Here is a 13,704-nt window from a genome sequence, read left to right on the forward strand (position 1 = left end):
GAGCAGCGCAGTCGCTCGGCTTGCCTCGGAGCGGTGCAGTTGCTCGGCTTGCCTCGGAGCGACGCAGTTGCTCGGCTTGCCTCGGAGCGGTGCAGTCGCTCGGCTTGCCTCGGAGCGGTGCAGAGTTGCCTTGTTCGACTTGCCTCGGAACGGTGCAGTTGCTCGGCCTGCCTCTGAGCGGTGCAGAGTTGCCTTGTTCGACTTGCCTCGGAGCGGTCCAGAGTTGCCTTGTTCGACTTGCCTCGGAGCGGTGCAGTCGCTCGGCTTGCCTTGGAGCGGTGCACTTGCTCTGCTTGCCTCACAGCGGCAAGGGTAGCGTGGCCACGCGGCACGCTGCTGGCGGTGTGACAAAGCCGATCGTCGCTAGTTGATGACGGTGACTAGAAAGGAAATGCGACGACGCAACGTCTATAAGGCTGCCGCCGAAGTCAAAAGGGCGGTCAGACTCCTCGTGACTCTCACAGGTGCCCGGGTGCTGTTATCATTTTTAAAGGGAATGGTGCACATTTGAAGATATTGAAGCAGCAATCAGATATAGAACAATATGCTCGCATAACAAATGTCATATTTTCAAGCGGGAAGGACAGCTCCTGACAACACATTTTTTTATCGTTAGTACAAATATTTCCTTATGCCACTGTTTCCTTGCGTCGTCGTACCTTGCAATACAATGATTGAGAGGCAATTGATGGCCGTTGTACTTGGAAATCGCGTTTGAAATAGTCTGCACATCTTTGCGGGTGTGCAGTTCAGAAACTAGACGGGCTCAGGTTTTAAAAAGGGCAGGGCTGTGAACTACACCGAATGCTCTTCAAAATAGCACTTTCAGTTCAAACCCGCATACAAATGTGAAACACTCCTTCAATATCCACCTCGGACCATTCTTGAAGTCGATGCTGGGTAACACCGCTCCACAACTCCTAGACAGCGTCCAAAAAGAACATTGTGGGTCTTAACGCGCGGTCGGGTGGGGGTCAAACTGACCCCCTCGAAGGTTTTTCCAGAATGATTTCCGAATGGCTAGGCGCAGCCGCGCCCAATTTTGCATAGCTGCAGACAATTTAATAGCAGATCGTTTGGCCTATCAAATTTAGATGTACCTTGTAAGATCGCTGACCTATGGCAGACCAAAGTCAGGCCATGGTTCCAGTGAAGGCAATTTCTAGGGAATCGTTTAATTTGATGCAACAACAGAGTGTTAAAGGAAACCATACATGTCTGAAATGTTTTTTTAGGTAACACAAATATTGAATGATCAAATTAATTTGACCTAAGGTCAGGTATAAAGGTAAGACGAAGGTCAAAACCTACATGGGTTATTTCTCTAGGGCTTGCTGTATGGGATAGTTTCTAGTGCTCATTTCGAATTTTTCGATAGCAGGAACCGCATTATACATCTTCCATGGACTTCTTAGTGGTCTGGATAGGTCACTGACCTGAAATAACCCAGGCCAACATTGTGTTTTTAGAAACATGCTTCCCACCGTAATCTTTGTCGCTTATTCCAATGCAAAATTCAGAGCAGTCTAGTATGAGTTTGGTCATCATAACCTTTAAAAGGTCAAAATAGGTCACTGAACTTCACTGAGTATGTGACCTTTTGCTTTGAAACAGTTATCTAGGTTCTAGGGGCACTTACGAGACCAGCCTGAAATTGAACCTTGCTTGACCTTATTTGACCCGAAGTTCATGACCTATGTACCTCAAACTTTGACCTAGGTGAGTTCACGTACAGGTTCACACACTTAGTAAGTTTCATGTCTCTAGCTCTCTTAGTTCCCGAGATCTCAGAGTGAGGGCCAAGTCGACCCCCCCACCCGAGCGAAGGATACCTAGCCGGCCATCCGGGCGCGTGTTAAATCACACCGTGCATCGCGGTTCCGGTTTTCCTAGTTTAATATTAACACAGCTGATTTCGCCATGAACACCTCTCATTGTTCCGTTTGCATCAGCTACAGCACATCCAATGCACTCATCTGCAATAAATGAGCGTAATAACAATATAAGCTGCTGCGTGATATTTATCAAACGCCTCGCACAAGTGAGCAATGACGGCGCAGCCATCGATGTTGCATCCTTATTTGTGCAGTACAACCGTCACCAACGGTGCGGCTGCGTTACCGATTTCACAGACTGCCCAGCCAATACGCTAACGCATAGGCAGGGAGCAGTAAACAGCACACACACATGTCGTCAGTACTCCTGACAAATATTGCTGGCCAACGACCCGCTCACATCTGTGGCCTCTCACACATACGCCGAGAGCCAGCAAACTGCTCATATCCTCGTCCCTCACACACCCCGAGCATCGCGCAAACTCGCCCACATCCGCGTCCTCAGCCACCCCGAGCGTCGCGCAAAGAAAATACTTTTGTTTCATATCAGACATAAGTCTGATAACAGCCCTGAGTAGTGGCACTGCAGCACATTGAAGACATCATAAAGACATCAATTTAAATAATTTTCGAGGCCAAAATAACGCCGTCCTCGCTTTCTGACAGCACCACCCACTGATACCACAATCTTCCACGCGGTGGCGACCACCGTCGTCAAGACGACCGCGAGCACCTCTGCTGGAGCCAATAAAACGACGTTTGTGATAGGCCTAGCGGGTGAGGGCCGTTACCGAGAAGTTGGCTGGTTGAAGTTTGAGCCAGTGCGTCACATGGATCATGTGGTACTCACATTCCCAAGGTCAATGTTCGCCTCGAAAAGAACTGTGGCAAACGTCATAGGTGAGAAATGAAAGTCGCAGTATAATATTTCGTTGAATTTGCGGGATGACGGTTCTCATATATTTTGTCTTAAGAGCATGTTCCAAGCTTTCGTGCCACATATTATACCAACATTTTGACGTATTAGTGTGTTGCAAGCGTTGTAGAGCACATACGTCGGAAAAGCAAGGCAAAATAAACGTTTTATATTCATAGTGATAAAGTATGGAGTCAACTGAGATATCTCCTGCATGGTCGGCTACCTTAGATCGAAATTCTGAGCTAATTTGAAGGAATTTCAGACCACTGGTATTACTGATCAAATCGCTGACGTCCGATATAACAATAAGCAAAAGTAACAAAAAGCTGGGAAACTCATTTCAACAATTGTAACATTGCAAAACTTCCCCGCGTCTCACGTGCCACGCGTGGGCGGGAGCGCGGCGCCGCCTCGTCCGGCCGGCCGGGCGGCAGTCATAGGTGAGCGAGCGGCGGCGGCCGCGGCCGGGCTGGGCAGCACCTCCGACGGGGATCGGGTCGATACCGGACGCTGCGGCCGCCGGTCATGAGTGCCGACGGCAGCCGTCGGCGGCGTCGCGGCGATGGTCTGATAACGACGCCGTCGCCGGCGCCACGAACGTAAACAACGCGTCGCACTCGCTACGTGCTATTGCTCCGTCTGAAGGGGGAAGCGGGCCACAGAAATGCGGGAGCGATTGTGTGAAGCGGACCTCATGTGGTGCACGCTTCAGAGAAAGGCGGCAGTTGCAATGGGCGGTTGGTTGCAATTAGACTCGGCTCCAGACCTTTGTTGTTTGGTGTAAATTGTTGACTTCCACTTGTGCACTTGTCGGGCAGTTGGTTGCAATTAGACTCGGCTCCAGACCTTTGTTGTTTGGTGTAAATTGTTGACTTCCACTTGTGCACTTGTCACAGAGACTGACTGAGTTACATAGCTAAGGGAACTCATATGAAGGGCGTCACTCCCAGGTTCAGTTACAGACGCACACAAGCTCTAAATTTACTAGTGTCGTTACCTCTGATGAAAATCGTTAAAGCAATGCACTTTTACAGCGGGAATACCCACCAGATCTGAAAAGTATCGTGCCACAGCATTCAGCAGGAATGGGACACAAGGCCACTAAATGATTTGGTCATAAAACACCAACAACGCTCCGAACACTCTCGATAACCAAAACACGTCTCCCGTCAAAAGCATGACTCAACGCCGCTGTATCCCGCGTTGGAGAGCTGAAAATCCGCCCACTGCCGCATGCAACCGGCCCTGAACAGGGGCGACGCGCGCAGGGATGTACAGAACAGTTCCCACACAACGCTCCAGAGCCACAGTATTGCAGGTTAACGCGAGGGCGCCGCGTGGATCGCCAGACCCCTGCTGTGCACTCGGGTTAGCGTTTTCGGCTGTTTGTGGCGCCGAAGCCGGTTTTTAGTTTGCCGTGTCAATTTGTGGGAAAGCTACGCGGAAAACATGTCTATTCATTTTTGCTCGGACTTTGGGGAGCTTCTCGGGTGCGTCATCATAAATTCCGGAGAGCCAGTCAATGCCCAGAATGAATACGAATTGTGGCAGCGGTCATAACGGTTAAATGAAGACGAATGTACCTTAAAGATTTAGTTTTTTGTGGTGGACTAGAGAGCTGGAAATCTAGCTAGAGAGCTGGAGCTGGACGATAGAGAGCTGGGAGTCCAGTGGTGTGGACGAAAAAGAGCAATATGAGAACACCCGGCAACTAGAAACAATGACCTGGCGTTCCAGACAATATAGCAGACGTTCTACATTTAGCAAATACGCACATATGGACATATTATAACAGGACACATTACAAGGTGAATGCGAAATTATGTGGACATTATAAAGTCCTGGAAAGGTGAAATTGGAATAGGTCGGGCCTCTTAAAGTGAATGCCATAACGCAATTATAACACAAGCTTGTTACCAATACTCCATTTACGATGACCGCCAAACACATACGCTATAATCATATCTAACTCGAATATGGCATTACCCGTCTGAAACACGGGGCTGCGGACAGACTCCATTTAAATTCAAGCATTGGTTTACTTCTCCTTAATAGCTGACTCGCTAAATGATGCATGTATTTCAACCCGTCTTGACAACGTCTCTAACTTCATGTTAAGTTTTACAATTGATTTCACGATGCGAATCGTACCGTACAAGTTATGGCTCGCTGGCTACCTACATGTAACGTAAATTTACAGTTGCCTTCCCGGGCAGTATTCCATTAGTTTTCTAACGTCATTTTTAAAATGGAACCACCCAACTTTATTCACCATTTTCGTCAGATCGTCACAATCGGTCTCTCGGCGAAAAAAAAATAGTTGCCCTTTCAAACGCCCGGGAAAAAAGCGAAGCATAGAATCGTGTGCAGTAGCTTGGATTAAATAAACATATCTGCCTCTGGAACGCATGAATGCCAACTTCGAATTCAACCAAATGTGGTTGTTAATGTCAGCTTTAACCCAAATCTACGTGTCCGGCTGACTACAACGCGCTTGGTTTCGGAAGATGTGAATTTGGATCCCCTAATAAGAAAGCTGGAGCACGAAATTTACCAGATAAGCAGGATATGTGAACTGATTTGTGCAAAATACTGACATTTCTAGGATGTGATCTGTGGCTCCAATGAAGTCAACAAAGGTCAAATTAAAACTCAAGTGGAAAGAAATCAGTCGAAATCAGCGTCAATGTCACTGAGCCCTTCAGGACAATCAGTCTTAACCTAGTGACCTTTTCCAAGCAACAGGCCATTCAGTCATTTCATTCAGGCCAGAGAATTTGCCTGACCTTAAAAGCACTGAAGTGACAAAATGCATTTCGGGATGTTTCCGGTGTTTTCATTCAAGTTGTCAAGCATTTCTCCTAGACGACTTCTAACTTAAAGTTGATGTAGTTAATTGTGGGTCAGCTACTTGTTCAGTCATTTATGAAAACACATAATAGATCTGCTAACGTCTTTGTGATAACGAAATTCGAATATGCGTCAAGAACTACACCAAACTGTAAGTGTTTTCCAGCCAAAGAACATTTGGCTTCTGATCTTGGTCTAGCCTCCATTAATTACCAAAGGTAAATGAAACTAAGTGCGGATCCAGCCTTGTCTTGCTTTCATGCCTCAAATGTCTCTTGTCTAAAAATAATCTCGTAATCTGAAAAAATTAGCCAAACTTGGGATGTCTGCGTCTAGAGCTCTTTTGTCACTTTAGCATGAAAGCTGACCTAGGAATGGCCTCTGCTGGCAGGCATTGCGTGACTTTCACTTGGTGCATGCCAGTGATCTTGCATCAGGCTGTATTTGTCTTTGCGTCACCAGATCAACTATCCATTTGCCAGAGGTATGCTCAATTCGGAGTCGCTTTGTCGTACCACTCGAAGGTTATTATGAGAAAAACATCTAAAGGGTGGTGAAATTCAACCCTTTGATGCGTGTTAGGATACGATACAAGTATGGTCAGTTTGGTCACGGTGCGGTTTTATTCTCACTTCGGCAAGAGCAAGTGGCGTCGGTGAACGATGGTCATTGGTTGCATGGTTTCAAGGAAGGGTGCCTGCCATCGAAAAGCTGGGTATAAGTTGTTGGGACTCCCAGAACACTTGGATCTGGAGCGCAATGAAATATTTGGGGAGATGGTAGTGAGGTGTAACAGTAATGTCCAAAGGTGGCCTTAGCGCTGAGTTCATATAGCCATCTGTTTATCGCAAAATGCTCAGAAGGAGCAGCTTATCGGAGCATCACAAACTTTACAGGTGAATCTTCACCTACGGCCCCAAAAACCCTGAATGTCGTTACCGAAGGGTGGTAAAAGTGTACCTTCTGTCGCCGACCGAATATCTGGATGCATAGTTGTCGCGAGCAGCGTAAAGGTATACCACGTGACATTAAATGGTAATGACGTCCATGCCCAGCAGCGTCATCAGGAATCAGTCCATCACCGAAAGCCTCTTTCATCACCGCAATTTTCAGCATCATGCACACAACTAAAACGCTCCATTGTGCAATGTCTTTCAACTAATGCCGCGTTAACTGCTGTCAGGAAACATGCGCACCTGCCTTAGACCACAGGATGGCCCAATCACAACAGCAATCTTCTTCCACCCACAAGACTTGGCGGGGCATTAGTTTAAACTCGATCCACGGCTAGATTTGCTTTCCTCGACCGCAAAAAAGTACTACGGACCATGATCTCCAGGGCGGTAGAATGCATGGCAGAATTCGAACGAGTGGTATGCAGCACTGGAGATGAATCCCAATATGCGGGCCTCCTCGAGGCCATACTTCCTTATGAAAATATCGTGTGCGCCTCGAGCCCCATCTCGACATCAAATCCCCATCTCGTCATCAAACTAATCGCCATACTTTGGCATACTTCAAGTCTGGCCCGACATATGTTGCCTGGTGGGCACCTTTCGCCGTGCTCCAATAAATAAATTGCATTGAAACTTATTAATGACTTCACATCAGACGGTTAGTTCTTTCTGAACAACATACTCGCCATGACAGTAGGGGGAGGGGGCGATACGATCTCCCCTCCGACGGTGTTCTGACGATACCAAGGCGGTATATTGTGCAGTCTCGCTCAAATCTTTGGTATCCTCTGGACATCTATTGCGCGTGTGCTGACACTAAAACCGTGTCCCTTGCAATTCTGGTTGCGCAGTAGCGATATTTTTACGAGCACTGCAAGACGATCCATGGCCGTCGCGTGAGGCGGGCGACAAGCGACGATTCTGCGGACCGCGCGCGGAGAGCTGACACTGTAACATAAAAGAAGCCCCACATTATAAGTAAGCGCTCGAAACAGATAAAACTGCATGCCATCATACTCATAACCATAAAGGGGCATGCCTCTTTATGTTGAATGCCTCTAAACTGCATGGTTTTGCACATGCAACATGCAAAGCTGAAGTAGCTTGATTTTCAGAAAAAATTTGACCTTAGACTCGGTGTAGTGAGGTCAGTTAACAACAGGAGACTTCTTATCAATCGCCAAATCTTGTACAAAAAAAAAACAGTTAACCATATATTTTTTGCGAGGCTCTACTTTTCTCAATTTGCAAACGCTAGGGAATCGGCTCCTCCCCCTCCCCCTTCCTCAGTCGGAGGTATTAAAATCGGCGAATAAGGGCAAGCGATTAATTTTTGGCTATCGTCTTTTCTTAGTTATTTTACATGCGCTGGTGTGAAGATTTGCATTTTAGATCATGAAAAACGTCCATTTCTACAGTAAAATGACACATCTTGTAACCAGCATCCCAACATTGGTGAAAATTCAATCAGCAAGCCAAAATTGCCCTCCGCATGCAAGTAGCATGCAAATTTGATCTTACCTGTGATGCATGCCATAATAATGCAGGAGCGTTAATCCACATTAATTTCCGGGGCCCAATCCCAGCTTCCTTGTTGAGTTGGGCTACCTCTGATTCCTCTTCCCCCAATACTTTTAGCTGAAATATAACAAAAATAATGGGAAAAAGCCAACTTTAACACAAAACCATCTCCTCTGGGATTGACTCATTGATCACGACCCATGGGCTGCTACCTCCCCCTTATTATGCGTAAAAGTTGACACTCCCGTCATTATGCCATCACCACAGAATCTATATTACTGTCTTCTGCCAATGTAGACTCCATACGAGGTAGGCTGCGTGCCTTCACAACCTGTACTTAATGCAGGTAGTGATTATGCTATGGTTCCATCAGGACAATTTTTGAACTCCTCGTCAGCAAAAACAGCAAATTAAATATACTATACTTGCATCCGTGCAATGAAACGCTCACAAGTGCAAATATGTATATATATATATATATATATATATATATATATATATATATATATGTGTGTGTGTGTGTGTGTGTGTGTGTGTGTGTGTGTGTGTGTGTGTGTGTGTGTGTGTGTGTGTGTGTGTGTGGTGTGTGTGTGTGTGTGTGTGTGTGTGTGTGTGTGTGTGTGTGTGTGTGTGTGTGTGTGTGTGTGTGTGTGGTGTGTGTGTGTGTGTGTGTGTGTGTGTGTGGTGTGTGTGTGTATTTGAATGAGCACTGCAGGACGAATCACTTCCAGAGCTTTCCTGTTGCTGTAGAGGTGCTATCATCAGTAAATAGCCAACATTATCCTCATGGGCAACCAAATGCCAATTTTCACTGAACTCATAAGACAGGTGGACCACAGTACCACAAAACCTGGTGCTGTTTGAAGTACGGGAGAGATTGCAACGAAATATGTACCCACTCACCCACCCCCTCCCTCCTCATTGCCTACACTTGCTACACCACCCTACTTCTCACATGTCCAATGCCTCAATGCCTCTCAGCGATCAGAGGCATTGAGAGTCCAGGGTTAGTCGGCGAAATGACCCGATCAAGGTAGAAATTGACCTGTGATTATCTAAACCGCCTTTTCAAGACACCAAAAAGGCTGTTGACTCACTGAAGCAGTCATAAGGGAGCAGCCTTCTTTCATTTGAAAAGAACCATGGATTCGAACTTGAAGTCTGATGGCATCCCTCATGAAAGGGAATCACAGGAGGTGATATTGGTTATGAAGTATCAATTTATGTCATTTTTGCTCTTGTTCTGGTTGAGAATGGTCAGCAGTTACGTAGATCTAAAAATCAGGGATGAACCTAGTTTTGTATTCAGTTCAGGCCTCCATCCCGTAAAGTTGTAAAGAAGTGTGCGAAGCTGGGAGGCAGCCATGTTTTAGGGGTGTCTTGAAAAGGTGGTTTAAATAATCACTGGTCAATTCCTGCCTTGATCGGGTCATCTCGCCGACTTGCCCTGAACTGTCAATGCCTCTCATCGCTGAGGACAGCATGCTGAATCGCGACACCGCTAACGAAGAAAATGAAACCCAAAATTAAACCCCTGGCAGGTATTCGTGACCGAGTAAGGCGAATGCCATTCTCAAAGTCGCAGTGTATTTAAGTTATCGTCCTTATCATATCAGCCGCACCGCAACAATTAAAACATGCCCTTGCCACCAGATGAATATCCATATCTAAGTCCAGTTACGACGAGACCTTCTGGAAAGACTTTGCAGTAATATAAACAAAAACAGTTGAGGTATCACCTAAAACTCCAGAAAATCCATAAAACTTTGCAGTTAGTTTTCTAACTTGTGTAGGAGTAGGTAACTATCTGCGGGCTTCAGCATCAATGACGTATCTAAATCATTTAAATCAGCTCTTTCTCCATGCGGACCAGACAGTCATTGCCAGATGGCAATTAAAACATCGCAAGGTATTGAACAACTTGAAGGAAGGAGCCATTGTTGGAGATTTCATATTTTTAACGTTTTTAGCCACTTGTGCCTCGTCGCAAATCATCTCGGGATATTGTCAAACATTGGTTACCACAAGACCATTCAGAAACGCTTTGCTGTAAGACGGACAAAACTCTGTGTAAAGTAGCCAAATCCACAGATGCAAGACTTTTCCATGGATTTGTCTGAACTCGGAGCGGAACCAATGTAAATAGACTGGAATGAGATCGGATTTACACATCTGCCGGCCCCAATGCATTGCAACGAAGCTCCAAATTGAAAGACCGCAAATATATCTTTATTGATCTAACTTGAGATAATTTTTTATTTGTGCTTAAGTGTGATGAACTGATGCTGCTTACCCTGTTCCATATCTAAGCTAAACTGACAGGGCTGAGCGGGACAAAAAATTACCAAGAAGAGTTGATGGATAGGCTTCGATGCGTGTGAATTAGGTTTAACTGAACTCTAAATATGAAATCCAATCGCTGAAGAGATATATCTTGTGACCGATCGCTTTTATTCAGAAAAGGGTGTCATAAAACACATTACGAGGCGAATCCTTTCTACAGACCCCACCGAAAATCTAGCCGACATTGCACATTTGGTGTATTTCAATGTTATTGCTACATTTTTTCTGTACTGAACTTTGCTTTGCCCAGTATCAATTACCCCGCCCTTTTAATACCAACTAAGCTAGAGGCACTGTTCATTGTGCTGATTTGATCACATTTCGTGTTGGCAGCGAATTTAGGACCTTGCCTTCTTTCGGTGTTCGGACAAAAGTAGTGGAACTCCATCAGACGTGCGGACAAATACTTGCTTTGTGATAAAACACTTTTTAAGAATCAAACTATGTCAGCCGCGTCCAACTCGTCCTTTTATTAAAAGTTTTCGTTTTATTAAAAGTTGCTGGCTCCGTCAAAAGCGTAGATAAGTGCTCCTTCGCGCCAGACCTTGTTTTCTTTTCCGGTATAACTGGCTGGATCCAGTTTGATCGAAAACAGGGACCAATGCATGAAAACATCGGCCGGTAGATAAGGCCATCAGTCTTTTAGTGATGTACACAAAGCGCACCAATGAGTCAACAAAGCCATCCAAACCTTCCTATAGCACTTAAGACGGCGCTCCCTTTCGAGCGACAGCATTAGGCAGCGGTACAGAGACGACCAGTGCCAATCCATCAGGGCGTATCACTTTACCATCGGCGACAGCAATCGCAAACTAAAGTGAACTCGAATGACAACATGGCATTGCGTCCCCTCCTCATTGACCAAAAGCACGGCGAACGACCGTTTCCAAACGCCGAGTGTTGCGTCCGCCGCAGCAGTCGCCCCGCAGCCCCACGCTCGCTCCCGGTCCGGACTCACCTGTCGACCCGGCGCAGCCCCACGCTCGCTTCCGGTCCGGACTCACCTGTCGACCCGGGTGCAGAGTCGGGTCTCGCCGGCGCCGTGTCGTCTCAAATCCGAGTCATGAATAACGCACCGTCCTCGTGTCGCGCCGCCAGGTCGCCTCTCGTGGGATCCAGCCATCACTGGAATCACCTGGCATCCTATCACGGGAACTCCCAGGGCGTCACCGATGGTTCACGGGCCGAGCCGACCTTCGGGGTCCCGGAGCGGGGCCGGCGCCAGACGTTCGGGGCCGGTCCAGGTGACGCAGTTCGCGCTCGCGGGCCGCACTGGCTCGGTCTATCACTGATGCACACACCCGCACGCACACGAAATGGCTGAGTAGCCACACCTGTAAAAACCGCCTGGGGCCTGCGCCCTGCGCCGCCCGGCGCCGACGCGTCAGTTTCGCCTCGCGTTTCCCGGCGCGGGTGGCACTGGCACCGTCGCCGCGGCGGCACGCGGCCTCCCGCCAGACCCCACGGAGGAGACGGCCGGCGCAGTCCCAGACGAGAGCGCGCCTCGCCATCAACTGTGGTTGTCCCTGACGTCACCGTCGTCCGGCTGGCCGCGCTGCCGCTGCCGCATGCGGTAGAGGCTGTAGGTGCAGTTGAGTTTGCCGTCGAGGTCTCGCCGCGGGATCAGCTCCTCGAGCGGCTCTATTCCCTGGCGCGACATCGTGTCTCGTACCTGCAGTGGAGGCTTGTTAGCATCGGGCGCCACGACAGGCACCAAGCGTGTCGGCTCTTGGGTTCGTTATGGTTGTGCGCAGGATAAGGGCATGTCTTTGACGGAGATCGCGTTGGGTGAACGAGAAGCCTTAGGTTTCGTAATCGAAGGACACATTTGCTGTGCAACGTCGCCAAACATTTCGCTTCGATGCTACAAAAGCGTTCGAGCATGAGTGGCGCATCGGCAACGCGAAACAAGAGCAAATCACTAACCTTTCAAATATGTTCGCTACTGAAGAGCTTAAATGGCCCGCAGCTGAGGGCACACATGTATCTCATCACACTCATTTGCAGCATAGCGCTACACCAGGCGCGATATGGCTGCTTCTCCTTTAGAGGAAAGAGCAGACCCAAACTAAAGCCCGCCCCCCCCCCCCCCCCGGCATGACGCCACATGGCAGGTACTGACCTCCTCCACCCTGCGAAAGGCTCTGATGAGGTTGAAGCCGGCCAGCTTCTTCAGATCCGACACGGACCACGAGGTGTCGCGCAGCAGCTCGGCGAACAGGTATGGATAGCGCGACACGTCCTCAAGGCCCGTCGGGATCCTGGGTGGAGGCAGAGTTCACGGGCACGGATAAACGACACGTTCGTAAGCGCCGTCAGGTTTCTGGACGGAGGCGGAGTGTACGGGCACGGATAAACGACACGTTCTCAAGGGCCGTCAGGGTCCTGGGCAGAGGCAGAGTTCACGGGCACGGGCACGGATACGCAACACGCTCGCGAGACCAGTCGGGATCCTAAGCAGAGGCAGAGTTCACAGGCACGGATACGCCACACCTCAAGGCCCGTCGGATCCCCAGGGGCAGCACACAGACAAGGGGCTAACGGGAACGCATGCACCCAGGTGAACGGATACCGAAGCGGAGGCGGAAGACAAAGCCGGATTGAGTGGGAGCGGCTACTGCGGCGGGCTCAGAGGCGCGGTGAAGAGGTACGCCGTGACGACAGAGGAGTGGTGGACAGTATTTATCCCACGACACGCTTGCACACATTCCAGCTCACCTGACAAGTAAGACATCAATTGCGTAACGTATTCATAAAGTGTGACACAAAGTGCGGGCTTCTCTCGACCGAGAAAAGTTTGCTTTGCGCACGACTACAAATACAGCCCGATGAGATCCTATGGAGTCCTACGTGCTTAGAACAGTGGCCCCGGCCGCGTCGGAGAACACAAAGCCTGGTCAGCCCAGCTCCTGTACGAAATCTGCAGGGAGAGAGGCGGTCGCAACCAATGCAGTGGGAATCCCAGTGTTCGGAGCGCGCACCGGCCGACGTAAATCTCCGTTACAGCTGCATTATTGACTGGGGCCGGTTGGGTATTCCGCTGGCGCCGGGCGCGCGCCGGCGTCAGAGTGGTGGCCAGATGGCCCGCTCGAGAGCGAGTGCGGTCATGGAGAGCCGCCTCGCATAGCCTCGCACAGTGAGAGCTATCCGGAGAGGAATCACTATGAAGGCCTCTACACCGGCGTTCTGCACTAAAGTGTTTGTTTTTATTAAATAGCTTTACTGAATTGACGTCACTAACAAGGGTATACTTAGCCGTCATCCTCGATATTCAAATCGT

General features: G+C 48.6%; 1 protein-coding gene and 1 pseudogene across 1 annotated transcript in view; one reads left to right on the top strand and one right to left on the bottom strand.

Moving 5' to 3' along the window:
• Positions 1-371, top strand: part of LOC119090078 (putative dipeptidase NECHADRAFT_87110) — a 45,261-nt gene extending 44,890 nt beyond the window's left edge. The window contains exon 7 of the mRNA XM_037212872.1: positions 305-371. Coding sequence (XP_037068767.1) covers positions 305-371 — 67 coding nt within the window. The remainder of the gene's footprint in view (positions 1-304) is intronic.
• An 11,062-nt stretch (positions 372-11,433) lies between these two features.
• Positions 11,434-13,704, bottom strand: part of LOC119089702 (dipeptidase 1-like) — a 97,227-nt pseudogene continuing 94,956 nt past the window's right edge.

The sequence above is a fragment of the Pollicipes pollicipes genome, unplaced genomic scaffold, assembly GCF_011947565.3.
Source record: "Pollicipes pollicipes isolate AB1234 unplaced genomic scaffold, Ppol_2.1 Scaffold_3087;HRSCAF=3621_pilon_pilon_pilon, whole genome shotgun sequence".
NCBI lineage: Eukaryota > Metazoa > Arthropoda > Thecostraca > Pollicipedomorpha > Pollicipedidae > Pollicipes > Pollicipes pollicipes.